This window comes from Passer domesticus, chromosome 2, assembly GCF_036417665.1.
Source record: "Passer domesticus isolate bPasDom1 chromosome 2, bPasDom1.hap1, whole genome shotgun sequence".
Lineage (NCBI taxonomy): Eukaryota > Metazoa > Chordata > Aves > Passeriformes > Passeridae > Passer > Passer domesticus.
This window is the reverse complement of record NC_087475.1, coordinates 14,233,118-14,260,767: the sequence shown is the minus strand read 5'-3', so window position 1 is coordinate 14,260,767 and position 27,650 is coordinate 14,233,118. Positions and strand designations below refer to the sequence as shown.

The window sequence follows — 27,650 nt, the reverse complement described above, 5'->3', positions numbered from 1 at the left end:
GACCATTTTCTGTAACCGGAATTTTATTTTATATAAATAATAAAGAGACCGAGGGATTTTGAGACTTGCTACTTGCAATGTTGACCCTGCAATGGGACAAGCATGGGCAGCCTTGAGTCCCACTGCAGAAGAGAGGATGAAGTCTCAAGACTGTCCCAAAACACGTAGTGTCCTTTCACAGGAGCCACACCAGAAGCCCGAGCAGCAGATCATCAGACTGTCCTGAGGCAGAAGGCAGATTAGTCACATTCAAAGTGGATTCAGATGGTTTTCATCTTTTTCTTGGGAAATTGTTGCTCATATCTATATTCTTATTCACCTATAACCAAAGAAAGGGGACAGAGGTTAAGGGGAGAGGAAAGGAGGGAGAAAGCAGGATTAAATTTATCACAGGCCTTTTCATTTTCATAGTGCAATCAAAACTTTTTTCTTTGAAGTGGCAAGTTGATCAAAATCTGTTTGAGGAACATTCTCAACACCAATATGCTTGCAGTAGAGATATTTAACTCTTCATATTACTGACATTAGAGAACTAATGATCATGTGTGTTCTAGAGGACTTGATTCCCATAGTTGAACTACATGGAAAGACAAAAGACAACACTTCAAATCAAACACCAACTGGAATCTTGTATAATAAACCAAATTTCTCAAAAAGAATTCTTTTTAATCCCCATCAAATGCATGTTTTCTGAAACTTACTCTGGAGTAAGACTAGGGCAATTTAACTCAAAGAACTGGAATTACATAAATATAGATGTGGAACAGAATGAAAATGAGATAGGCCATCCTCATGAAAAAAACACAAAACTCTGTCACTTCCATGCAACTCCCAAATACAACAGCTGGATAAAATGAAAGCTTTTTTCTTCCACGGCGGGATGTGGTTTGAGCTGAAGTTTGCATATAATTTTTGATGACAAACTATAATAAAGGAGGTGCAATGTTGCTGGTTTTTGGAATAGAGAAATATGTTGTTGTCTTCAACCCAGTATGATTTTGTCCTTGGCTGACCATTCACAGTTCAGAGACCCATGCTGTGGCAAATCATTGAGGAAATGAGATTCTCTTTATTTTAGTAACCACATTCAACTAGGAATATTACCAACAGTTGAAAATGCAGTGAGGCTTTCGGGACTGATCTCATCCAGAATAAAAAAAATGTGTCTTTTCAAAGATCACAGCAATGTTCTCCAACCTCTGGGATCACCCAAATCCAACAAAACATCTGGACTTGGGTATGGAGTTAAATGACGGGATTTGATTTCAAGCACAAGTAACAAACTGCCACCCCCGCAGAGCAGCTGAACTTGATACTGAATTGAACTTTCACCATCTGGTTGCCCTAGGTCAAAAATCCAGCAGTTCCCCTCATGTGCCTCCTCCAGAAACAATATGAGGTGAAGCATGTAGGTTTCAAAACCAGCAGCACTCAGGTACTTCAAGCTCCTAGGCAATTTATCTTCACTCTTTTAAAACCCTCCCCAAACAAAGAAAATGTGCCTGAAGCAAAAGGTTGACATTTCCAAAAGTGAATAAAGGCCTACGAGAAATTATTTTCATAGCAAGAAATTCTAAAAGAAAATAAAACCTATTTATGGATTTCTGTTTGAACCTTGATATTTGTCCAGTGTCACAAACAAAAGTTCAGTTTTCTTGGGTTTTTATCATCTAGTAGCTCTGTCCTAGTTGACAAGAAGCACAATATTTCAGTGAATTTTAGAGGGGCTTTTCTTCCTCTCAATTCTCTTGGGATTCTTTACACAAAAATTATTCAAAAATCCTCCTATTATTTTTTTAGTTTTTATTTTAAATGACTATCTTACAAACTACTTGGAAAACATGTATTCTTAAAGATTTCATATTCATAGCTCTAAAGGGAAAACTAAGGTACTCAGTACATCAGCCAGTCAACAAGCTCACATTGCTGTTGTGAGAATTAGCAATAGCAATTAAAAACACCTGAAGGGAGCCAACATTAAAGACCAGGTTTGCTTTTAAAGCTGCCCATGCAGCAGTGGAACCTGCTGCTCAGCAGATGGGTGATTCCACCACATCTGCAAACATATGTGATTGATGCTGCTGCATGGAAAAAAAAAAAGATGCAGTTTGCCAGAACTGTACTCTATTTACACAAGTTTGCAGCAAGGAAAAAAAAAATTCTGGTAAATACAATACTGCATACAAAAATGATGAGGAGTCTCTATAATGCCAGGATCACTTTCTGATGAAAACTAAGTTTTTAACATGATGCAAAAATAATACAGGGCAAGGAGAAGCAAGTAGAAAACATGTTCAGAAGAGACATTCTTTATCAACTGATAATAGGCAGACATCTGACATTTTGTGCTAAATTATGTCCAATTATGTTATAATTATTTGTAATAAGCCTCAAATACAGAGCAATTTTTATCCTATGAAACCAAACCACCATAAAAAAGTGAAGAGGATGTATCTGTTTTGCTTTTCTAGAAACTGTAACCATAGGACTTGCTTGAGTTTAGAACACAGCCCCGAGGCCAAGTCAGAGCTGGTATCTCAACTGCCTTGAGAGAGTTTCTGCCTTGGAGATCCTGGGAAATGCTGCCTTCATTTCCTCCATCTTTTGTTCCCAACAGGACTCATTTGGCATTAACATGAAAGGTCAGGCACATCATGGGCTTTTACAGGCTGTAAGGCAGTGCTGTACCCTGGCACTCACAAATCTTTAGAGAAAACTTATCAGCAGGGAAGAGGTTTCTTTCCCCACCCTAATACTTGCACAAGCATGACAAAAAAGGCAAAGAGGTTTTGGTATGGAAAGCAGAAATGGGAAGAGGAAAAATAAAATAAAAGGCCAAAACCAATGAAGACCACAATCACAAGGCTTTCCTCAATTAATTCAGAACCCTTCAGACAGACATGTATTTACTCACTCTAAAGATGAAGAATTTAGATTTCTTAACTTGAATAGTGTTAGGGAGTGCATATATTCTTGACAAATTTTAAAACAAAATTATCTGTCTGCACTCTCCTAATCATTAGAAGAAAACTACAAGTTAAACTTGAAAATGTTCAGCTTTTCCCAATTACTCCCAATTAGCCACAAACTATTACCAGCCTTTATCCTTTACCTGTTTGATGCCAGGTGATGTAGCATTCTACTTCTGGGTTTGCTCTTTATTTGAAGCAGCATGGACTTCCAGGGGCTTGTCACCCACTGCATCACCCTTGAGGAAGAAAAAAATGTGCACAACGTTTCAACTGAGGCAATCCATGATTATGTTTTTACCAGAACAGAGACCCTCTTCAAAAGCTGAAACAAAAATATCTCACAAAATCAAGTGCTTCATGGGACTAATTCAGTATAATACACTCAAATATGACCTCCTACCAAACACTTTCTAGATTTTAGTCTTCCTGTAGCTAGCCAAGCAATTAAAGGATTTGAAAGAACAAGTATTTTCAACAGAAGTGCTTTAATTGAATCATTTTGCCTGTATTAATAACAGAGGATGAATACCCATGGAGTAGTTGTTATTTTGCATTCTCTGAATTCTGTATGGATTTATACAATAGATCTCTTTTAGCACATTTCCTTTTAGAAGCTGTTCTCACACTTTCCCCAACATTAATGACAGAAACCAGAGAATGAAGAGAAGCTTGTTACAGGGTCTGGTCTATCTATTTGCCAAGATGCTATAACAAACATGCATTTGATTACAGCTTTAAATAGATATCCATTTAAAAATACTTAAAGGGCCACACACATGGCTTGGGGACTGAAGCACATAGAAGGATGAGCTGAGATGAGGATCTGTTCAGACTAGTGAGGACCAGACAAAGGGGGAACTTAATTCCTAGCCACAATTTCTTAATGGGCATTTACATATTTGGAAGAGCCATGTCCTTCTCAGAGGTTCACATCTAAAGGACAGGGAGAAAAGGTCAGAGGAGCATGGCAGATTTCTCTTAGATCAAAGGGCAAAAAATTATAAATGTATCACACCACTGATCATTGGAGCAGGTTTTCCTGACTACTTTCTAAAATTCCACCCCTGGAAATATTCAGCACATAACTACGTAAGGCCTGAACCACCAAATCTAATTTTGAAATTGTCTCTGCTTTAAACAGGGGTTTGGGTGAAATAATCAGAGGTGCCAACCACCCCAAGTTGTGTAGTGGTCAAGATGCTGTGGGGAAGGGATGCCATCCAGAGGGACCATGGCAGGCTTGAGAGGAGGGCCCACGTGAACCTCATGAATTTCACCAAGGCCAAGTGCAAGATCCTGCACCTGGGTCAGGACAATCCCAAGCACAAACACAGGATGGGCAGAGAATGGCTCGAGAACAGCCTTGGGAAGAAGGACTTGGGGTTGCTGGTTGATGTAAAGCTCAGCATGGCCCAGCAAGGTGCCCTTGCAGCCCAGAAACCAACCATGTCCTGGGCTGCTCCAACAGTGTGGGCAGCAGGTCTGCTTTGCTCCTGGAAGCAACCCAGGAGTGCTGCATCCACCTCTGGGGCCTGTGACATCAGAGGGATGTGGACTTGTTGGAGCAAGTCCACTGGAGGCCAGGGGATCACCAGAGGGCTGGAGCACCTCTTCTACAAAGGCTGAGAAAGGTGGGATTGGTCAGCCTGGAAAACAGCAGGCTTTGGGAAAACTTCTTGCAGCCTTCCAGTGCCTAAAGGAGGCTACACGAGAGCTGGAGAGGGACTTTTCAGAAGGGCCTGTAGTGACAGGACATGGGGGAATGGCTTCAAACTGGAAGAGGGCAGGTTTAGATTAGATATCAGGAGGAAATTCTGTGCTGTGAGGGTGGTGAGGCACTGGAACAGGTTGTCCAGAGAAGCTGCTGATGCCCCATCCCTGGAAGTGTTCAAGGCCAGGATGGATGGGGCTCTGAGCAACCTGATCTAGTGGAAGCTGCTCCTGCACGGGGTTGGAACTAGATTATCCTTAAGATCCCTTCCACCCCAAAATCATTCTGTGATTCTATAATACTAAATGTGATGGAAAATGTAGCAAAAGAAGCTAGAAGAAACTGGAAAATGTTTCAAAGGATGGGTCAAATTTATATATTACCAGTTAAACATTATAAGGCACCAAGTCTGTGCAATCCTGCATATGCTGTGCTGGAGATATGGACTCAGTATATCAGGATTCAATTATGAAGATATTTCTTAAATGTTTTATTCAAAAAATGCCTAGCAAGACCTTTAAAAGGTAATTCTTTCTTTCAAAAATCCATTTTGTTTTGATTACTACACTGGATATTTCATAGTAGAGGAAATCACATCCACAAACCATACCCATTTCAGAATAATAATCTACTCTGTAATTTGCCTGTATGGGAACTTTTAAATTATGACATTTTACTAAAATTTACAATGAATAATCTGACCAACGATGCCTCATCTCACAGTTTACTCAATCCTGAACAAATGAACTAAAAATAAGCTCCTCACAGAGAATCCTGTATTTTTCCAGTTTCTTGTTTTAACTTGTACAAAGTAATTATTGTCTATAATTACTGTCTAGGTAAGCTTTTTTTTTAATATCCTGAAAGAGGAAAACAATCTAAAGCAACACACACATGTACAAGAGAATTGCCTTGCTAAATTCCTTTGTTTCTATGAGCTCAGGAGATCTCATCACAGGGCTTGCCTTCAGTATAACTATTAAGCCCGAGTTATTTAATTCAAGCCAATCCACTGATGGACTATCATTCCTCACACAAAGTCATTTGCTGGATTAGTAATTAAGAAGTTTTTAACTCCATCCACTGTATATGCCCACAGTGTAAATAGTGAGCCTAAGTGAGACAGCTCAAGCAGTAATGTGAGCTAGCCAGAAAAGGACTTCTGTGGCACAGGCACATCACTTTAGAAAAAAGTGCCAAAGTCCTCTAGCACACTCAAAACCAGGTCAGAAGCAAAAAATGTGTTTAGATCAATGACTCAAAGACAGACTTCCTCTGTGCCAGGGTACCCTCTCCTAATCAGAAGCAGGCACATATTCAAGACAATCTTTCTGCTTTCTGGCTCAACACAACCACTCCATAACAAATCTGGGTGGCCAGAAAAGTTCACACATCAGAGCTCTATTCCACAGCAGAAGAGGAAATATTTTGCATTCTTGTGTTTCTGACTGTTTCAAGGGAGAGGTGACTGATAAGAAATCTCCATAATACATTCATTATCAAATGTTCAATACATAGGGATTCCTTGGGATGAAAAAAAAAATTGAAACTAAAAATAACACTGAAACAAAGAGGACTGTACAGTTTCACTACATGAGTGATTCAAAACCACCCCAACTTAGTTCACACAGTATCTAACAGAGATACAAACCTTGCAAAAACCCCACCACGGTTACTCTGAAAATTTTCCTTCCATACAAACAAAACCCCCCAAAGCAAACCAGCTAAATGTCAAACCCCCAAACATGAGGTGCCTTTCCCTTACGTTACAGCTGAGCCAGGTGCAGAAGTTTCTGTTGCTACCTCAGAAGTCTTGCAGATGGCCAGACCCTTTTACACTAATCTTAGCAACTATAACTGCAAAAGTATGTAAGATAGGTGTGTATCTTTTATGCTTATGGAAACTCTTGAAAGGGAAAGTCTGGCCACCAGGAAAAAAAAAAAAAAAAGAAAACACAGCTGCAAAAGAAAAACAAAGGCTCACCTGGGCTCAGAAATAATTTACCTTCTGTCCTCTTCTGCTTGCAATGTATTGCTTGGAATTAAGAGAACATCACTGTCTTAACTTATTCATCCTCCCCCAGTCAATCAGTAACTCCTTCTTCTTTTACTTAAGTTGACCTTGAACTTAATTCTCACAGAAGTATGAAGTACTTTCAAAAACGTTGCTCTAAGCTGCCCTTAGAGAGATCAGAGTCCATTCTTTCTGTCCATCCCACTTCCAGCACACCTAAATTCCCCACTGCCCATACTAAGGATCCACTCCAAAAGAAGTAATGTTTCTTACAAGTTTCAGACTGTTTTTATTCTTACTACCAACAATAAAAGGAGGACATGTGACAGGAAACAGCATTTTCTGCCAGAAGTAGATGTTTATCTTTTAGTTGAGATGACCAAACTTCTGCCTGCCTGTTCAGAACCTACCAAAGCCAAGCCTTACAAGCATTTTCTGAAGAAAGAAGCTCTCTCAGCTGCTTATGTTGTGTTTTAAAAGATGACCAAAATACATGTGACTTCAAAAGTCTCTTAAAACACAATTCAAGGTTTGCTATGGTCTCAATCTGTGTCACTGACCATGAGGCTCCCCAGTCAAAACACTGACACCACAATTTTCAACAGAGCTTTCAGGTGAGGAAGGTTCTGGTCCACAATTTCCTTGACACTTGCTCTAAGCAAGTACAGGAAATCAGGCAAGGCTGAGCCTGCTTTGTACCTGGAGACATTTTGTAACCATCTAACATTTATACCCAGAGAAAAACACCCAGAGACTGCCACAGAGATAGATTTTAAATATATCTTTATATAAATATATATTTTATATATTTATATATATATTTAAATGTATAAAGCATAATATATAAAATATAAATAAATAATTAAATATAAATCTAATTTTTTACATGTGTAATAAAAACATATGGGTTTTAAAATTGTATGTATTGTATATTAGTATTGCTAAGTCACTGGTGGTGTCCATCAGCACACCAGACAGAAATTAAAACCAAATAATATGCCATAGAAGTTTCTCTCAGTCTCTGAAGCTGAGAGGGAAATTAGTTTTCTGTGAGATTACATTACTAGCTGGGTCAAAGTGGGAAAGAGCAAACACAAGAAGAAAGGAACAAGGGCTGAAAGAAGGGTGCACTCAGAGCTGTAGTGCTGTTCTGCTTTTACACAATTTGGCCACTTCACTAAAAACAGGGGGTGCCCAATTCAGTGCTGCTGGAAGAGAGAGAATCCAAAATTGTTACAAAATACAGCAAAAGTCTTTGAATGCTATAGAGACAAGACAAAGTGAGAACTAAGAGAAGAAAATTATTTTTCTATGTGCTTCAGTTTCGGCAGAGAGATTTTATCCTGATATCCTGAAGAGCTCCATCCTTCAACAGCATGTTAAAAACATTTATCTGACTGACTTGCTCTGTGGAGGGGCTGCAGCCACAGTGTTTTGAAATGTAGGCACAGAAGGTCCCAGAATTCATCTTTCTTGGCAGAACTCAGAATTCAGTTGATATGACCTCAATTTGGCACAGGATTTTGTTTCATAAAACCTTCAGAAAATTAACATACCACATTTATTTTAATGACATATGCTGCACAAACATGAAGTTATGCACAGCTGTGGTACCTATGACTATCAAACAAATTATGAGCAACGTAACAAATTAACAGAAGCCAAGAAGAGCCACCCATATATTGCTTGACTATTTGCAAGAATCCTTTGTGTAGCAACAGGAAAATGCTGGAGTAAATGTCACAAAAACAAAAATAACGTCTTTTGCTCTGGCATAGTTTCATGAAATGGGTTACATCTGCTGCAACAACAACTCAAGAGTAACATTTAGACCTGCCTTCACTAGTTCAGGAATCTAGCTGCCTAGAACGACAACAAGAAATACATATACAAAAGCAACAAATTCTTCCACAAGGTTGTCAAATTAAGACAGAAATCACAGAATCTATCCTGCAATGCTTTGCCAATTTTAGTATATGATAGTTAAAAGCATTTTCTTCCATGACACTTCTGTATGAATAAAAGCCTCCAAAAAAAATGGAACTTAAACAGAAATTTTTCTGCTTGAAAAATTGATACTGATTTGGTGGTGCTAATAATCCAAATTATTATTTCCATCTGGAACAAACCTAAAACAAACCCATCTCTACCCACCCAGTGTCTTAACTATCTATTTTGTAAGGTTTCACCAACCCAGGCCAAAGGAAGCTTCAGGACAAAATTCTTCCATTAGAATCACTTCTCAGTCCCCATTCTAGACAGAAGCAGGTGACTCCTTAGAGCTGCTGCTCAGCTCCTCTGCACAGCAGGGAGACAGGACCTCTCTTGAGGAACCTCAAGGACAAAGCACCAGTCAGGCTGTGCCTCAGTGGTAAGAGATCTGAGAACCTGGGAAATGCTAGCAGCTTCATCAAGTGACCAGGTACTGTTTCCACATTTGAGTCACAGGGTTTTTGTACCTTGTCTAATCCATGAAGATACACAGCAGCATTCACACTGACAGCATCTGAACAATGAGATGAACTTTTGGAGAACACTTGTCACTGAGCATTTTGCTCCTCTGTGCAAGTAACGTGTTTTGGCAACTAAGGGGTGTGATTTAAAAATTCTGCAAGGAGGAAGAGAAGGAAGTGTGTTTACTTAGTGGTCTCTGCAATTCTGCAGGCTGTTTGTTTTTCTGCTGAGGTAGCAAGTGCTTGAATAGGCCTTATAGCAAAATGAAAGTGTCAAAAGTTTTTGCCTTCCAATAACAACCACGTGTTCCCTTTTGAAAGCCTGGGACACAATAAAAGAAAAACTTCAGCTATTTTTTACTAATGCTACCAGTTTGCCTTTCTGAAATATTTTAACATTGCCTCTTTTTTTGAGTTTCTTTTTGACAGCCTAGGTTTTAGGAAAGGTACAGAACAATTAACCAACCTTTGTTTATTCAGGTTCCTTTACTCAAGTGCCTTGGGCCAACACAGGATGAGTATCCACTGATGAAAGTCTTCACTCTCAGAAAACTCAGCAACTGCCAGGACATGTGAACACTTCCCCAGCCCAGCTTGTTGGGAACTACTCCAACACCCAGCCTCACCAAGGGAACTTGGTCCCATCCCTGAGGTCTATCCGAGTGCAATTTTGTCTCCAAACACCTCTCTCCCAGTTACAGTGAGTGTAAAAGTGAATTTAAAACAACAGGAGGTTTACATTACACACTAGAACTTTTCTTTCTTTAAGCAGCAGCTAAAAAAATCACCTAAAAACCTTACAGGGTTTCTCTGGCACACATTTAATAAACTTGCTCAGTTCTCCAGTCTCTCATACTATGCTTCACCAAGCCATGTACACATATTTCCTAGAATTCTGTTTGCTTATCTGTATCAGATTATACTAAAGGAAGCTTCCAAACAGGGTTTCTGAAAGTTTAGCTTGAAGTAAGCCTAATGTTCTTCCACAGCTTAGAAAGAGAGAATGAAAAAATTCTCTTCAGAAATGAAGGCCAAGTCACAGTGGAACACTGTTGCTCATATTTTTTTTTCTGAAAAGGCAGTGGTAAATTCAGAAATCAAGTTACTCAGACTTCTTACCTTATCACCTTTTTCCCCTGATTTCTTCTTCTTAGGATTATCCTTCCAAAGAGCTTCTACAGCAATATATCCTTGAAGACTCCAGTCATACAGCTGTGTGCCAGCAACCTTTGAAACAAAAGTTTTTAGAAAGCATAAACTTAATCATCTGGGAAATATTGTCTTGCTTCGTATTTAAATGGAAAAAGTCTCATAACACAAGATGTTTAATTCTTCCTGCTCAAGCTTACAATGTACAGAATTAATAAACATCCTGGAAAACAATGTCCCATGAGGAATAAGAAAAAATAATGTGCTAAAAACCTATCTGAAGACTACCTGAATATAGATCTATACAAACAGGAGTGGAATGGTTCTGTGTGGAAACAATCAGTTTTCTTAGTATTTGACATTCAACATAATTAACATATGCAAAGTATTTCTTAATTTGACCATACCCATTTCAAAGACCCTACTAAGGGTTGTCACTATTTTGCAATTTTAGATGTTCTTCTTACTTGTTTTTTAGAACTTACTGATAGATAAATGTTATGAATAGCCAGCTGTCAACTCCCAAAACGGTACATAGCTAGGAAAGACTGTTTGCTATATTACACCAACAAGTATTTTATGACAGGGAAAGGCCCTAAGTCTAATAAAACAGTACCCCTTGCCTCTTATGTGACATGGAATTGTAGTATTTATAGCACCCTTTAAAACTAAAGAGTGTTAGGTTTTTATTGCCAGGCTCAGGACTTTCATATCACTGTCTGTTTCTGTAAGAAGAACAGCAAAAAGGACAATTTGTCCAACTAAACAGCTATTAAACTAAAAAAAGCTTATGAAATCAAGAACTAAGAAGGTATTTCCCTCTCTTCTACAGCAGGCAAAGCCACAAAAGGCAAACTCTGAGAACAGGGCAAGTGTCAATGCTTCTGAAACAATTTTCTGATGATTCTGAAAAGGCTTCTGAACTACATTTTTCAAGTTTCTTCCCATCTCCATCAATTCACTGTTCAGAGATTTCCTGAGCCAGAGGTGATTTTTATGTGTGTAAAGAGGCCCAAGGAATTTCCCTTCTATGAACTTTTTGCACGGAGTTCAAGGGGAAGTGCAAGTTTTTAGTATCCCTGTGCCAAGTGGTTCTGCTGGGTACACGTGGTGTGAAGAGCCACTTCCCCTTGTTTGTGTGATCTGCAATCAGCAAGACTGATTACAGCAGCTACTGCACAATGGTACCAGGATGTGCTTCTGGGCAGACACCATGTGCTTGCTACCTTACAAAGGAGGCTATTGAATAACTAGAATTAAACAAAAACAAACCCTAATCAGCCACCACACTTTCAAGTCACAACTAAATCCAAAATGTAGGCTGTCTTAAATACAAAGTATCCTTTTTGTCACCATATCTGAGCAATTATTTTGGTCTAAACAAGTCCATTGGATGCACTCCGTTTTCTCTACAGCTGAAAGTGATAAGAGTCACCAGAAAAAAGCACATCAAGAGAACAAGTTAAATCTCCAAAACTGCCCAATTTAAATATTACAGGTATAGACAGTTATTTTGTTTTTTAGCATTATAAGTGTTCATTCTCCAGCATCCAGCACTTCAACAGACTAGCTGGATCATCTAAAAAGATGGTGGTCCCTTGTGCAAACAGCACAAACCTACCAGGACTGAAAAATAATCACAACAAACAAAAAGCTGGTCTTGTCTGCAATATCACTGAAGACACAGCTACCAACATGAGAAAATAAAACTGTCCTGAAGCTATATTTTTTGTTTCTGCTTAAAAATACTCCATTAAAATATTTAAAACCACTAAATGCCTAACAGTACAAACTTAAAAATATTCCTATAGTCATATAAGGTCATATGACCAAGTGATTTATGAATTGCATTAGATGAGAAACTGGTCATGCACGTTGCTGGATTAAGTAGCTGCATCACAAGGTACAGCAACCCAGACAGTTTAGTGTGCCAAAACCAAGCAATGTTTCACCAGTGCACAAACCTCCCAAGAGCCAGGACCACAGACACTTCCACAGCTGAAAAATACAGTTCTAGGCAGACTGGAAGGACAAGCTACAAGGTCAACATGCTAAAATACCATTGCTGTTGAATGCAGCACTGTAAGTGGGTTTGTATGCTAAAGTTTAAACACACAAATTCAAAAGTTAGATTCAATGGTTCTCAACAGGGATTCTGAAAGTTTGAGGTGCCCACACTGGGCACTACTGGGGTGGCACCAGTGGTCTCCAAGGTCCAAAGTGCCACACAGCACCATGAGCATGCACCACTGACTACCCTGGATGTTACACTGAATCACACACATACAGAATACTGATTAGCAGTTCTTCATCCATATACTGAAACTATAAACTGAGAATCCACTGGTGTTCCTACATTTCCAAAGTGCCATTTCGGAGCAGTCAGCAGCAAACAGGGATGAGATGAGCCCAGGTCCTGCTTTCCAGCTCACAGTTCTGCACTCATGTCCTGCTCTCAGCTGTCCCAGCACAGCTGTTTGTGTCTTACAGACTGAACCCAGCAAGGAACAAGGTACAGGTTCAAAAGACACAGAAATAATGTGGTTTGCTGACAAAGAAACAAAACTCTATTGGGAAGCTTTTCTTTCTTTCAAGAAGAATGAAAGCATAACACAGAGCACTTTAGTAAATTTGAAAGGTTCTAATAACAAAGGACAAAATTTAATTCCAGTGACAGAGTTATTTAAATAACTGCATAATGGAAAGTTCTTTCCAGCTGGAATATAAGCCACAGTAAATACAAAGTATTTTGAGTATATTATGATTAGCTGAAAAGCAATACCACTGCAAAACACTAAGTAGAGTTCCACCAGAATAAAATAAGCTTTAGTATTAAATTCAGTTCCCCTACCACATATACAGTCTGACCTTTTGTTCAAAGTTATTTAAAGTCTAGTAATACTGGCAGTGAGGAAATAAATCCTTTACAAAGTTGTGATTTGTTAGAATTTGTGATCTATTATCTATTAGATTATTTCCTAAAGCAGGGGGAAAATAACAGTCTATGAATTTCTTCCATCTTCAGTTAGATGATTAGTGTCTGAAAACTACCTGTTACCAATGATGAACTCTGTTGCTACAACTTTGCTTAGGAATTCATACATCTTAATTAAAGAAAAATTTTTACTTAAGATGAATTAAGGGTTGGGCCTCAATTACAAATACATTTTGCTGTGTTTATTTCCAACTCTCCATTGCAAAGTCTTAAATAAAAGTGGGACAGAAACAAACCCCCACAAATTAAAAAAATAAAAACAACACAACACCCAGTGAAGGGAATTATACAACTGTAAAAGAAAAAGCAGTGATGAAGTATTTAAGTGTGGAAGAAAAATTTAAAAAAACCCCACAATATTAAAAAAAAATTAAATTTATGTTACAGAGTATTTTCTATATTGTTTCATTAACTGGGGAAGTGAGCTTTGTACTGCAGGCATTCCTTTGTAGGTTTACAGACATATTTTGAAAGGCTTATGAAACATTTAAAAATAATTAATAGAGAGGAAAGTGTTTCCAATTTCAGATTAAAGCCTAAACATTATGGATGGCAAGATACAATATGCTTAAAACTTTGCTTTTTTAAGAACAGAAAGCACAAGACAGATTAGAGGAACCAAAACAGTATCTAGGATATTACTCTCCCCACAGAAGTTTCTAAATTCATATGTCTACTGTCCTGACCAAGTCAACAAAGCTAAACCCATTCCAATCTCCTACCAGATTTTTCATTACAGTCAAACTAAGAACTGTGAATTAATCAAAGAGCAACCATGCACTTCAAAGTCCTCATAAAATAAACTAAGTATTGTGAAGCTGTTAGCACCAAATCCATAGTTAAGCCTGAACTGAGCTTCTTTAAAAACAGTAACATCAGTTTGAACAGCGTTCAATCGCTTCCCACTTCACTGTTCAGAAGGCAAGCAGAATTTTAATACACAGTTTCCAACAGAAATGTCTAAGCTTCTTAAATTTTGATGGGTCTTTTTCCTGCCACTTGCATAATTTTCACTCTCTGAGAATAAGCCAAGAGAATTATCTGTATTTAGAGCATCTGAATCCTGGAAGCAGTAAAAAAAGATTCCATCAAAGATCAGAGTACCACCATGCTGGCAGAGTTCAAACTCAGCAGTTTTGACTCTCCCTAAGTCAATGACCTTTCAGTTTTTAAAGAACATTGTATGTTCTTGAGAATATCATACTACCATTCTGACATCTCGGGGTTATTCACAAGTGGCCAGTAACTAGATAGCAAATTTAACAAAGGCTGAAATATAAAGAATTCCTGAAAGATGCAAGTATGTGCACTGTGAGTGGTTAAAAGCTGGATGTGAAACACAATGTGGTGGAGAACTAAGGAATCTGCCAGTACTAAGAGTGGACAGCAAGGCACATGGTCTAACATGGGGAAGGGCTGTAAACAATTCTGTGGTCTCTTCAGTTCTTCCTCTCACAGGAAAATAATTTAAGCAACTGCAAGTTAACATGTTTCTTGAGTGCCTGAAACAACAAATCCATAAATAGGGAAGGCATCCAGTAAGTTTGCAGCAGAATCCTTACCCTGTTCCAGAATGTGCATGCTCTCTTTCTTAAAGCCCCAACAAAAAAAAACCAGAAAATGTCAAAAACATTTATCTCAAAATGTTATGGTGACTTGTCTATAGAAACCCCTCTTTTTCCTTTCAAACACTGTTTTCATTTGCTCACAAGATATTTCATATTTCCTTAGTATTGTAAGTAAACACAAAAACTGTACTCACCTAGCATATTTATGTTAATTTAGTGTTACATGAGGTTAGAGATTTTAAAAGAAAATAACATTTCTGTAACTGAAGACACTACTGCAGATGTTAGAAAAAAAATATCACTAAAAGGAACATGTCAGATGATCTTTCAGCACAGACTGCATCTGCTTTAACAAAATAACTGTAATTTTGTTAATTGCCACTGACATGGCTTTTAAACATGGATGACCAGTTAATCTGAAGCTAGGAGGCAACAATCAAAGTAAGAGACTTCTGCAAAGAAAAGTATCACCACTGACCTTTGCAATAGCAGCTGCTTGCTGAGGGTAATACATGGAGGTACCGATACCCATGAGAGCTGCAGGATACACCAACTTCTTTATTTTTGAGCCTGTTTTGTAACAAAAAATCAAAAACCACAAACCATTGTTAGAGTATATGTTAGCCAAATCAGCTGAATGGCCCTAATATTTTATTTATAAACATTTTTCTTAAATACATTTTAGTGTATTTTCTCTTCCATCCTACCAGTTCCTTACGAAACAAAATCACTCTGATCAGTAGGGCCCCCCTATTAGTTGGCTAAACTTTGTAAGCTTCACCAAGATCATATTTCAGATTGGCTGTGCACATAAAATCCTTTGGACATAAACTGCTGACCAAGTCTGGGACTAGGACTGGACACATCTAGGCTCCTCTGAGTAGGAATCTAGAAAGAAAGTCTCTGAATCCTGTGACTCAAGAGGAGGATCTCCCCAGACAGGTCTGTCTGACCCTGTCCTCTATGCAGTAACTGATCAAGTGTACCTTGCTTTGCATCAAATCCTTTCAAACCATTGCTTTATAGCAATAAACACATTACTGCTGCTCCTTTACAAGTGAACTGCATCACTCCATCTGCAACACAAGTTAAAATTAATTATCTCTAATGGCATTTTAAGCCAAGCTGGATGACTACACAATATTCACACGATTAAACTTTGAATACCATATTCTCTACTTAGTGAGCAGCTGTGCATATTCAAGTGTCATGATTAGACCTTGAGGATTTTATCTGTACCTTCCAAGAGGACAATTTCTCCACAAAGACCAAGGGAGGGAAGAATAAAATAAAGAGGACTTGTGGTAGCATCAAAATGAAGGGGCACTTCCTTCTATGGTTTGAATATTTTCTGGAAATAAGTCATATTTTAAACTACTACCAGAAAAAAAAAGTTTTAAAATTATGTCTCTCATCCTAAAAGATTCACAAATTTAACATTTTTAGTATGAGGTATTTTAATTTTCATTAAACTTAGGATCCTCTAATCTTTCAATTCCAGTCCCAAGACTGCACTCCCTCCTCTCCCCTCATAAATGATGGAAGCTGATCTCATTCAAGATCACGCTACTTGAGAAGCAGGAATACGAAGAAAAAGAACTTCAAACAGGGAAGTTACTTTGATTTCATCAGAAAAAAATAGACCAGGAAAAAAAGTGAAGTACTGCTTTCACCAGCATCACTGGAAAATTAAATATTTTGAGGTGCACTTCTAATTTCTACACAGCCAAGTACACACCTCCAGTTCAACACATTCAGGCCCCACAAAAGTTTATTTTTGTCCAAACCATGTCCTCACTGGTACTAAAATTCTACAGCTTGAAAGTTCTGTTATCTACATTTCACTGCATTAAGAATATCTCAACGTTAGCACAAAATATTTTTTCGCACTTAACATTTCTTATACTAATGCTTCTATTTATGAAAGCATGAACATTTTTTCAGTAAGTGTGATGAAATAAATGGTATCATTTCTCTGTAGTGCAAAATGTGCAGGTATTTACAGTACACCCAGAACTCACAGGTCTATTTGCTGAACCACCATCTGCAGCATCTCTGCACATCAACACACAAAACTTTGGAAAAAACTCAAATATACCCCTAACTTGACACATATCATAATTCAGGAACATCTGTATTTGACCAAAATTCACTCCTCTGTTGTTTTCTACAGTAACATATGTGATCAAGAACTTCAGTAATTAAAAATATTTTTAGGCTAAAAGATACCAAACCAATCCTTTGCCATTTTTGTTATACTGAAACACTATTGGGAAATATGGAAGACTAGATTTTAGTAACAAATACAGCAATGATAAAACAGTAAGTGTTGGTTATTAAGCACCTTTTATAAGTTTCTTTATAAGGAAATTTCTTATAAGGAAGTTTCTTTATAAGGAACAGTATAGAAATATGCTTGTAACAGTTAATTCAGATCTCTTTGTCACAACTAAAAATTAGTACCCTAAAACCCACAAAAAATTACTTATAACCAGTTCAAATGGTTCTCACTTACCTCTAGCAAGAAACAATCCAATAATTCCAGCAAAACTTATCACACCAAGCCTTGGATAAAATCCAGCAGGTGGTTTTTGGAGAAATTCATAGCCCTCTGAAAAGAAGCCAGAACAAAGTGCTTTAATGTAATGTGAAAGTGGTTTTGTGATAAGGAATCATCAATACACGCTGGCAATTGTTACAAAACACAAAGAGTTATCAAAACACATTTAACTATCATGTGCATTTTAGACATGCTGGCAAAAAATTCAAAGCCTTTGAATCTTCTCTAGTGACACATGAATGAAACTGAATGTTGTATTGTATTCACCAATTTTCATAGGAGCTTTGCCTTTGCTCCTGGGCCATCTATTTTGTTTTGCTCTTTGCATCTCAATTATATCTTTTTCAAATTAGTGATTAAAAACCTTTGCAAAATGGAATTTTACAGTTACATGTTAACAATAACTAGTTTCAGTAAAATATTGTAAAAAACCAAATCACAGAACAATGGAAAGACACAGCAAAAACAAAGTGCACTCTAAGATGGGAGTCTGGTGGAGGAATGGAAAATTATGGAAAATCTTCCATGCTAACAAGTTCAGAAGACTGAAACTGCTAAGTTTAAAGAAAAGAGGTGCAGTATCTGAAATGAACTCTACAAAGAATCCATGCTCAGCTCTGGAAAGCCCAAGTATGAAAGGATGCTCCCAAAACCAAAAACAAATTAAAATTCTTTTGGATTAATACAAAATTCTTAGGAGATCCATGGAAGCAAACCAAAATGAAAAGGCTAAACATTACAAACAAAAGACCTAATGCCTGCAACAAGTAATAAACTTTACAGGAAGTTTCAGTTACTAAGCTGGGTCAAGTAAATACTGCTGGAGGCTGGGTCAAGGAAATACTGCTGGCTGGGAATAAATTGTGAGGGGCTTTTCCCTTCTCTTCCTCCATAACTAATTTTTAGTGACATTGATAAACATGAATCTGGGTCTCAGATTTTAATTGCTTAGAAATGTAGTGTCATAAGTGACCCACAAAGAAAATTCAAACAGATGTGCAGTGGAAATAAATTAGCCTTAAATGCATTAGAAATTATACATATAATGATGCTTAATGTAATTCCTTGTAAACTGAAGATATTGTACAGTCCTGCATTTTAAATTGCTAGTTAAGAAAACTAAGCTGATTTACCTCTACCATGCTCAACAGCTTTTTCTAACTGAGGCATAGCTTTGGCATAAAGATCCTAAAAAAAAAAAAAAGAGAACAAGGGTAAATAGATACCAAGTAAGTAAAATATTAACTATAGACTGTAACTGAGCTGACAAAGAAAGGAGAAAAAAAAACAAGAAAGAAAAAAGTGATGTCCCTACAATAACTTATTTTTATTCCCACTTCCACCCTTCACTTATAGGGCTGTGCTTGCTCAATGTTACATTTAGTATAACTTACAGATTTTTCTCAAAGGACTCTTTGGATAGAGAAAAAATACAGTACTTTGAAACACAGATGTCAATCTCAGTATTTTACTGAGATCAGGCAACTGAAACTCAGAATTATCTTGGGTTTCTCAGTGTATGCAGGTATTACAAAAATACTTGAGGTGATACAAAGAAAAGAAGTAAAACACTGCAATAAATTCCTTCCTCACACTTCAAAGGGGTATGTGACTCATTCTGCAAGGAGATAAACTCCACTTTCCAGGAGACTGTCTTAGGCTAACAAGACTGCATTTTGAAGTGAGTTGGAAAATTAGATTTTCACAGATGTCCGAAGCAAATCAAAGACACTGCATCAACCCCACAGACCAGTTCTACATTTTTTTCAGACTGAGAATATTGAGGAAATAAAATAATGCAGGCTGGCTTTTATCAAAATAGAAAAAAAAATCTCAATAAGAAGACCCTGCTAATTGTTATTTACACTAATAATGCTGCAGAGGAGCAGCGTAAGGCTGTATATAAATAAATATAAACATATATGCCCAAAGCTAAAGCAGAGAATAATCTTGCAATTCCACCTGAGCTGCATCTGTGCAGAAGTGAATGCATTTGTTTAGGATACTGTATGGGGATATCTTTAGAACTTTCATCTCCACAATGCCAAGAGTGATGTAAAAAAACCCACCTGGCATGAAAATAAAAAAGCATTAGCACGTGACACACAACATAACTTTAAATGGATGTTGGTCTTATTAAAAGTCAATTTAAGAAGAACTTGCTCTAAAGACCCCAGAGATGATGCCTTATCTTCTGTTATAACTGAAATATAATTGGATTATTTATATGTCTGAGTTTTGAGCTGCATTTCCACTACAGTTAAGTAATTTTGGAAAATAAAATGGATATACAAACATAACAATTTCATTCAGATTATCCTGGGTTTAAAGACAGCTGAGACACACCTAAATACTATTTTCTTCAACATAGCAGAGATGGGCAGGGGGTGTAAAACCAAAGCTACCTCTGACTACAGTTAAGCAATATTGCCCCAAACCCATAAAGTTTACATGCCCACTTCATAAAATGAGTCAGTAAACCACTGCCAGGAAATGGCTTCTTGTGTGTGAGCAGAAGAGCACAGCTTATGTCAATGATCACCAGACAGACCAAAAAAAAAATAAAACAAATAGGATGACAACAGGTCAGCAAGACATCAAGCAAGGTTAAAGGCTAAACTCCTCTCCAATTTCACTCCCCTGTTAGGGTTAGGGTTACCACAGGCACCAAGCAAAACCCATGTGTTCAGGAGGCCTGTGGAAAACTCCCCTTCCCCTGCCAAGCTGCAGCCAGTGCTCCTGTTGGGAGCACCTGAAACACCAGACTGAGGAAATCTGAAAAAATGTTTCAGTCAGTCCTGTTAAAGGCAGCAACACACAGAACTTCCAGGCAGAAAGGACACCCCAATCTGAACAGCTTGGCTTTCAGTGGAGAGCTGGGCACACAGCTAGCAGCTCAAGGGGATTCACAACAGGCAGAGGGCAAAGCAGAGGATCACCTACAGCTGCCAAGAGACAACCACAGGGCAAGGATTCTCCCACCTCAAAAATAAACCTCAACATTTCCTGGGCAGGAAAGAGCAAGAAAGCTGTCCTGGGGCTTTGCAATCTAACACCAACAATTAAAGCCTTGATCACAAAAATATTGGTTTTCCTCTCTGCAACAGAGGCTATTTTTGTATTTAATGACTATTTACTCTAAACATACTACCTAATAAAATATATATGAGAAAGGTCTGGGGATTAGATTTACCAGTACTTAGTGGCCTAGGATTTTCTCTCTTCCAGAGAGCTGCATTCCTTCCCTCAACATTCCAGTTCAACAAATACTGATTTATTTTTTGCTAAGTTGTGTTTTGTCACAGTTGCAGCATGGGCAACTTGGTTTTGCTGCTCCAAAACACACTGCTTGATAATTTAAGGCCTCCTCGAGCATGAAAACTGCAAATACCACACTCCTATCTTCCTCAGCCACAGAACCAGTGCCAAATCCAGATATCCCTAGGTATATTTAAGCCTAAAGTTCACTTCAGAAAACAATTCTATGCCTTAGTTAATTTTAATTCTTTAGAAGGAGAACTCTTAAACCCAGGGTTTAGTTCAGCAAATTAGTATAAAGACACAAATGGTTCTGTGTGACAAAGGGGTAAACATTACGACCTGAACCGTGGAAAATTTTAATCAATGCAGAAAACTTTCAGTGATGCCATATTTTTGAAAAATGCTGTTGCAGCTATCAGCTTTTACTTTGCTGCTACCTGTTAATTCAGAAAAAACAAACCACAATCCCAGCTGGAACTTTATCCACAGCAGCTGCAATACAAACCATTATACCTGACACCAGGCTGTATATGGCTCCATAACATGCCGTAAACGGGAAACCCCCTCCTCCAATTCAGTTCTGGGATTCTCCACATATTTAGTCTCACGAGCTGGGGAGGAGTACAGTGACAGCTGTGAATATTAGCAAACAAGATGTTAAAAACAAAGGTGCAATTGTGTAAGTAGGTCTTCAGGGCATGAACAGCCTAAGCAGAGAACACCTAACACCGTGCTTACTACATAAACAATGCATAATAAAAATTCACACAGCTCTGAGACAACCATTATGAGCAAAGTTTAATTATACAGCACGTAATTATGATGAAGATGACTTCTAACTGCTATACAATTCATTCATAGCTGCTATATGATCCAAGTCACAAGTTATAAATTAATATTAAACTAGTTTAATAAGAACACACAACATAATTGTGAAAAATGTTTCCCACCTTAATCAGCACTTCTGGTTCCCAGTTAACATACTGAATGTACTAGAAATCACAACTAATCATTTTCTATATATGCACAAGGCATCATTAAAGAGCCTAAGCAGCTTCTAACAAAGGTAACATCCAATACACATGTGCCAGTTTGTTACTGAGCAGGAAAAAGGTACAACATCCCAACCTTTGGTCATGACCCACATCAGCAATTGACAGCATTAATGGCACCCTGGCACTGAGCAAAGAGGAACTGCAGGGAGCAATGGGCACCTTCATATAATAAATGCTAAAACAGCCTGTTTAGGGTTTAGAATCACCACAACATTTACTACAATTATCTAAGCATATTCGAAACTGTATTCCATTAAAAACACCCTTGAGTTTGTATGCAGGGTACAAACAAGAAGATGAACAGCAAAGCTCAGAACAAAACAAAACCTATTAAAATTTCTAGCAGTTTATATACTACACAGATGTTTAGTATAAAGAGCTTATATTTTACATCATATTTATACTCCATTTAGTAGTTTATTATAATCTGATGATTACAAGTATTGCTGCATTAAAATGCAGCTAGCTCTCTTTTCAAGATCAGATGGAAAAGAACTGCCTCTCTGTCATAATTTTAAAAGCTGCTAACCATAACATAAATTACAGCAAATTTATCCAATAATTGTGCAGCTGGATTTCCCATGACACTCTGAAAGACAAGGATTTTCAGCCTCACTTCCCTAGGAAACCTGGTCATCCCTGGCAATCACAGTCACAAGCTGAACTTTGATCCTGTTGGACAACCTAACAGCAATGCCTGGCACAAGGACAGAAGCCTCAGAGATAAGGAAATTCCCATATATTTTATGAAACTAGACAGCTGACACAGTAGAGATCCAAACTAGCAGCCTGTGAATGGCAAGAAAGGCAGCCAAAACTCCATGGCTTGCACATTCTGCTGTGCTGGAGCTGATGGCAAGCCCATTACTCAGCTCACATGAACTGCAGGCTGCTGCCTCACCAGTGACTCAGGCCAGCAGAGGCCGGGCACGCCATGGCCCAGGCTGAGGCTCCCAGCCAGGAGCCCCCTGCAACTGCAGCTCCCCTCCCTCTGTACAGGGAGCTGCCAGCCACACCAGTGTGCACAAACACCAGCCTGATCTACTCCCAGTGCTCAGGGTACAACACTTGAGCTTGGGCTGAAGTGTTCAGAATTTTTAAACAACTGCATGCTCTCATGCAGTTGTTTAAAAATAAAATATATAAAACTGGATTTATTTATGAACTAATAGTTTTGGTTTTTTTAGTGTTCGAGGTTTTAAAAGCCTGTGCAACAATGCTGGTGAGTCTACAGTTTGACAGGGTATTTTAAGGCTCTACTTATAACCAAGACATTTGTAACATCTTAAAGAAATGAAAACATAACAGGTTATACCACTACTTATTGTATTTGTTGTTGATTAGGTCTGAATACTGTGGAGAAAGGAAAACTGATAAAATTCTGCAGGCTACTATGGTGGATTCAAAGTATTGCCAGACAAGAATTTTGATAATAAAAAAGAGACTATTTTTAGAAATAAAACATTCTGATTCACTGTTTTAGTGGATAATATAAATTAATTTTTAATCAGAATTTACCAACACTACTTACAATAAAAAGTAAGTGATATTATCTGGATAAAAAGCAAAGAAAATATTCCTGTGGATTTGAAATATAACCATAAGTAAATCTACAAACATGAAAATGTAATTTCTGAATGAAGAATAACAGGCTTTAATGTAGGAAAAAGATCCTACACACAAACAAGCCTGGCCCTATCAAGTGAAGATCACCAAATGCCATGCCCAAATAAAAGCAAAATTGTACATACATCTTTGTTGAGGAAAATTGAGAAGCAAATTTAAAGGCATGACTACAGAAGGTGACAAGATGTACCTAAATATTCTCATACATCAAAACACAATGTTTTCAGAATTCTTTAGATAGAAGAGCACTAAGACTCTAACCACACTTACCTCCTCAGTTTTCAGCAACTCCTTTTTGGACGTCTTCTCTGAAGAAGCAGCATAGACCTGGACAGAGAGCAAGCTCAGGCTGACAGGGGCGGCCCCCAGCCGAATGACCTGCAAACACGACCGGAGGACAAGGACATCACGATGTGCAAACAAAACTGCAGCGTGCCTGAACATCCCAGGTGGACAATGGTTTTGTCCCTCTACATGGTCAAATGTGATCTCAATAGATGCTTGGAAATTAGGAGAAAGGAGGGTCAGCAGTACACAATCTAATGCTCTCAGGCACTGATATGGTAACATCTAAATCACTCAGGTGGTGATTGGAAAAGCCTAACACTAAAGGAGGCAGTAGAAATAAATGTTAATCTCATCAGTTTTCATCTCACAAAAAAGATCTTGTTTTCTCTTGTTTAAAATAATTTTTGTATTAACTTTCTCAGTTTAAATAGCAAGATTATATTAATATTTTAAACAATTTTGTGAATGCCCATAGTACCTCCATTTTTCCATAGTTAGTACCAAGAAGTTCAGTGTTTTACTTCTACTTAATATCTGCGTACAGATTTAGGAAAACAAAGAGACAGCTATAAATACTAGAACAAAATCAATACTTTCTAAGAATTTTAGGAATGTCTCCTACTTTCTGTAACAAACATGAATTACTTGACAGTTTTTTGAATACTTTAAATTCAATCCAATCACACAACACAACCACCATGAGTAAGGTGGATGTAGTTCTTCCAATATTCAGGACCTATGCTAAACTGAATTTCTTAATGGGAAAGTCTGCTTCAACTTAAAAAACAGAAGAAAAAAAAATCTTAGCTGCACAGTAAATCAAGAATGCCCAGAGAGCATTTTCAGCAAATGCACATCTTTGTCAATGGCAAAGTATAACTCCAGAAATGTCAGCTGAAATGGGAAAGCTTTCAGTGTCTCGTACTCCTGCTACTGCTCAGGGAAAAGTGCAGAGTTACAACAGGCTGTGTGTTGCTGGATCAGGTTACAGCGCGAGTGGATCTAACACCAAACTGGAGGCGTCTGGCTCCTCTCCAGAAGTCCTGCTGCTCACCTTGCCCTAGCTTTGGTGGCCGGATGCTTCCACCGTGAGGCAATTCACCTCTCGCCAATTTGGCAAAAGATTAACCCTGAAAGAGAAGCGGAGAGCTTTGTGCGGGCTTAGCAAACGGAACCCTTCCACGAGCCAGCCTGACAAGCACCACAGGAACTGCGTGGGACAGGGGAGGAGAAAGGAGAAGGCAGCAAGGCCTCTTCCTTTCCACACACTGACCTAGCTGCTGTGACACTGGAGCCGTGGTGCAGCCAGCCCCCCTCACGCTGTGGCGGTGGCAACCAGCCCAGCCACAGCACAACTGCTCTGTCTGTTGCAGAACTGCTACAAAATAGCTTTAAAATTATCCACACCACATCAGCTTACGGCAGGCAGTCGAGCATTTGCAGCTTAAATTTCTTCCACTGCCTTGCAGGTGGAATGTTTATTAAATGTAACCAACGGACCTCTCACTATACAGTTGTCAAACTTCCTGAAAATGTTCATTTAAGTGTAGAGAAACAGCACACAAGAACTAGGTCACAGGACTGCTCTTCTGGAAGACATAAGGGATCTGATGGGTCAAAAGGTATGGAAAAAACTTGCTTAAAATGCAAGTTTTTCCTTGTCTGAATTTATGGACTCATTACTACATCACTATAAATGAAACACCACAATGACTGGTTCAGCTGTTTCACAGCCAAGGAAAGACAAGGATAATCTTTAATAGTGTTTGCTTAAACACTTTTCACATACTTCCCTTAGCCAGGACAAAAACAAATGCTACTAACCATCAATAGCTGTAGAGTTTATTTCCTCAATCTTTTCCTTTTTTCACTGCAAAACTGTTCTGTCACTGAAAAGGCAAAAATCTAAATGCATTTTCTTTCTGAAATATGTTTTCAAACAGTGTAAAAGGTGTTAAGTGTCACCAGCAGAAACAGTAACACCAAATCTTTGATATTTGAGATTTTTATGTAAAGACACAAACAGCAGAGCAGAAGACTGGAAGCACCTGGGTTTCACAAAACAGTATCAGTGACCACAGAACTACTCAGACTGTTGTGTTAACATAACAGACTGAAATGTTAACTGTTTATATTATCAAGTGCAGACATTTTCCATTGGTTTTAATTTTTAACAAAATGAAACTAACCTCTGAAAGTGCAAGTTGAATCTCTTCTTAAATGTGCTGTTCAAGTCACACTGCAATGGTCTCCTTAGGGGACAGACAGAACTGCTGCTGAAATACTGCAAATTTGCATACACAGAAGTATTTGGGAGTATGAAAGATCAACTGCTGTACTTTTTGTTTCCAGAACTCCCTTTAGGATCTCATTTTTGAATTCCCTACTAACCACATATTACTAAACCAATTGCTTTAGTAAAACATTTGGACTGATTGAGCTGTGCCTTCAGTCTGCCAGTCTTGCAGCCACTCAGTATCAGAAAAGCAGAGCCAACATTCTTTTCTATTGGCAATGCTCTGCAGTTATTTTAAGCAAAAATAGACACATTTACTCCTCTCTAGCTAAGAATTCAACTTTATCTTTAGACACCAGATAGGAAAAGCTTGAGCATACTTTTGAGAAGGCTGATCCTGGTCCTTAAGAATGAAAACACTTCATTTATCTCAAGATTTTTCAAATCTTCCTCCTATTTCTCAACTCAAACTATAAAAACATAAAACCAAAATCCAAATTCTTGAACACTCCTGTCCCTGAAGCACAAATATCCCGGACAAAAGCCACCTTCCCTTTGGCTCTCAGAGGCACAACATCAGGTTGGCCTGAAGCACCTAAATCCTCAGTGCTGTACAAAAGTACTAATACACAAATTTACATAGTGCCCAAATGCACGTGCTCACATATAAACCCTCTAATGACAATTATGGAATTCCCAATGATTCTGAGCAAGAATTCCAACATTAAAGCACAAAAAGAACAAGGAATCTGTGACAAGAGCAGAGCAAGCAAAGGCTCAGCACATCAGTATCACAGACTCACAGAACTGTCAGGGTTGGGTGGGACCTCTGGAGACCATCCAGTGCCACCCCCCCGCCAAGGCAGGGTCACCTGGAACAGGTGACACAGGAACAGGTCCAGGTGGGTGGGCTTTGGATGCCACCAGAGACACTGCACGACCTGGGCAGCTGTTCCTGGGCTCTGCCACCCTCAACGTAAAGAAGTTCTCCCTCATGTTGAGATGGAACTTCTCATGTTTCATTTATATATTAGTATTTGGTATATTCAGTATATTGATATCTAGAAACATGATCAATATTTCACACAGAAAATGGTACCAAGGTTAAAGGAATAGCACGAATCGAGCATCACCAGGTTTTGGTGTTTTGGTTTTTTTTAAGCAAGCAGCCGTAACCAGGTCCAGGCTGTCTCAGAGCTGGAGCGGTCCCCTCTGACGGGACCCGGGGCCGCTCCAAACAGAAGCAAAGACCTTGGAGGCGGCGAGAGCCGGACCGCGCTTCCCGCGGCTTCCACCGCCAGCCCTCACGCACCGGGAGGGAGCCTTTCCAAGACCGGACTGACACTTGGAAGCGCCAGGAGCACGAACCCGAGCTCGGCGGTGCCGCAGCCCCGCGCCGCCGGCAGCCGCTGCACAGAGCCGCGCTCCGGGCAGCTCCCCGCCAGCACTGCGCCTCTTTTCCTGCAGCGCCTGGAGCGGCACGCGGCTCTGGAGCGCTACAGGGAGCGGCTAAGCGGCTGCAAGGAGAGCACTGCGAGCCTGCGGAGAGTTAAGAGGCAGAAAAGCGCGGGGAGCGCCGCGGGCCCGGCCCGGGACCCTTCCTCACCTTGAACATGGCGGCGCCGGGCGCGCGGCGACGGGGCGATGGCGTCACCGCGGCGTGACGTCAGGCGGGCGGCCCCGCCCGGGAAGCGGCGGGGCGGGAGCGGCCCTTGGGAATGGCGCGTCAATGGCGCCTCGGGGCTCGTGTGGGGCGAAAGTG

At 39.0% G+C, this 27,650-nt stretch overlaps 1 protein-coding gene across 1 annotated transcript; it reads right to left on the bottom strand.

The window, feature by feature from the left end:
* Nucleotides 1-27,626, bottom strand: APOO (apolipoprotein O). Its single transcript, XM_064407446.1, has 9 exons — nt 27,495-27,626; nt 23,635-23,742; nt 21,197-21,316; nt 18,556-18,610; nt 17,378-17,473; nt 15,341-15,432; nt 10,270-10,377; nt 3,113-3,208; nt 1-319 (listed from the first exon to the last, which is right to left on the bottom strand). Exons 1-8 carry the CDS (start codon nt 27,501-27,503, stop codon nt 3,140-3,142), a joined length of 657 nt encoding a protein of 218 aa, XP_064263516.1. The 5' UTR covers nt 27,504-27,626; the 3' UTR covers nt 1-319; nt 3,113-3,139.
* Nucleotides 27,627-27,650: the final 24 nt, after the last annotated feature.